Source organism: Palaemon carinicauda, chromosome 28 (genome assembly GCF_036898095.1).
Source record: "Palaemon carinicauda isolate YSFRI2023 chromosome 28, ASM3689809v2, whole genome shotgun sequence".
In the NCBI taxonomy this organism is placed as follows: Eukaryota; Metazoa; Arthropoda; class Malacostraca; order Decapoda; family Palaemonidae; genus Palaemon; species Palaemon carinicauda.
Window position 1 is genome coordinate 37,210,875 of NC_090752.1, and position 994 is coordinate 37,211,868.

At 44.6% G+C, this 994-nt stretch overlaps 1 protein-coding gene across 1 annotated transcript in view; it reads right to left on the reverse strand.

The window, feature by feature from the left end:
- Window positions 1-346, reverse strand: part of LOC137621509 (uncharacterized transmembrane protein DDB_G0289901-like) — an 8,661-nt gene extending 8,315 nt beyond the window's left edge. Inside the window, exon 1 of the mRNA XM_068351862.1 lies at window positions 241-346. Coding sequence (XP_068207963.1) covers window positions 241-327 — 87 coding nt within the window. The 5' untranslated portion in view covers window positions 328-346. The remainder of the gene's footprint in view (window positions 1-240) is intronic.
- Window positions 347-994: the final 648 nt, after the last annotated feature.

The following is a 994-nucleotide window of genomic DNA, read 5'->3' on the forward strand; positions in this document are numbered from 1 at the left end:
TCCCTATAAGAAGTGTTGCACTTTATCCCCAAAAGAAGTGTTGCACTTTATCCCCCAAAAAAGTGTTGCACTTGATCCCCCCAAAAAGTGTTGCACTTTATCCCCCTAAAAGAAGTGTTGCACTTTATCCCCCAAAAAGTGTTGCACTTTATGCCCCCAAAAAGTGTTGCACTTTATCCCCAAAAGAAGTGTTTCACTTTTACCCCTAAATAGTGAAAACAAAATCACGGGAACACTTACGGCTGTCTTCATCGTGGCCGTACTGGTTGCTCCCACCAGTGTGAGGTGAATCGCAACCTGCACGAGTTTATATACCCAATGGGGCATCTCTGTCCCGCCTGGTGATCGTGCCCTAACCCTCTACTGTTCTCCTCCCCCTACCCTTGACATAACCTTATGCTTTTGCCATCCCCACGCTCCTCCCCTGCCCTTCCATGTCCATTCCAGCGTTCCTGTGGGCCTTCCCGTACCCACGTTTTGGGGAGGGGTATCCTTTCTTATTACATACCCTTCCTGCCCTTGCGTTACACCCAGAAACCGGCTTCCTCTCTTCCACGAAGAAAAAATTTTGGCCTCTCTCTCTCTCTCTCTCTCTCTCTCTCTCTCTCTCTCTCTCTCTCTCTCTCTCTCTCTCTCTCTCTCTCTCTCATGAAAGAGAATCCTATGTAACTCCCTCAATCTAACTGCATCTTTCGTCATTTTTTCTTTTTTGAGGAAAAAGAGAGAGCGTACATATTGGTTTCAGCTAGAAAATGGGATTGTTTGTCATATCACTGATATAACTGGAATATTATAGCGGGCTTTTTTTTATCTCGATTTATTTTATTGTTCAGAGCCTTACTTTACTTGGCGGAACCTTAGAGGGAATTCTCTCTCTCTCTCTCTCTCTCTCTCTCTCTCTCTCTCTCTCTCTCTCTCTCTCTCTCTCTCTCTCTCTCTCTCTCTCAATTACTAATTTTCAATAAGGCTTATAGTCTCCGTTTTATTCAAAACT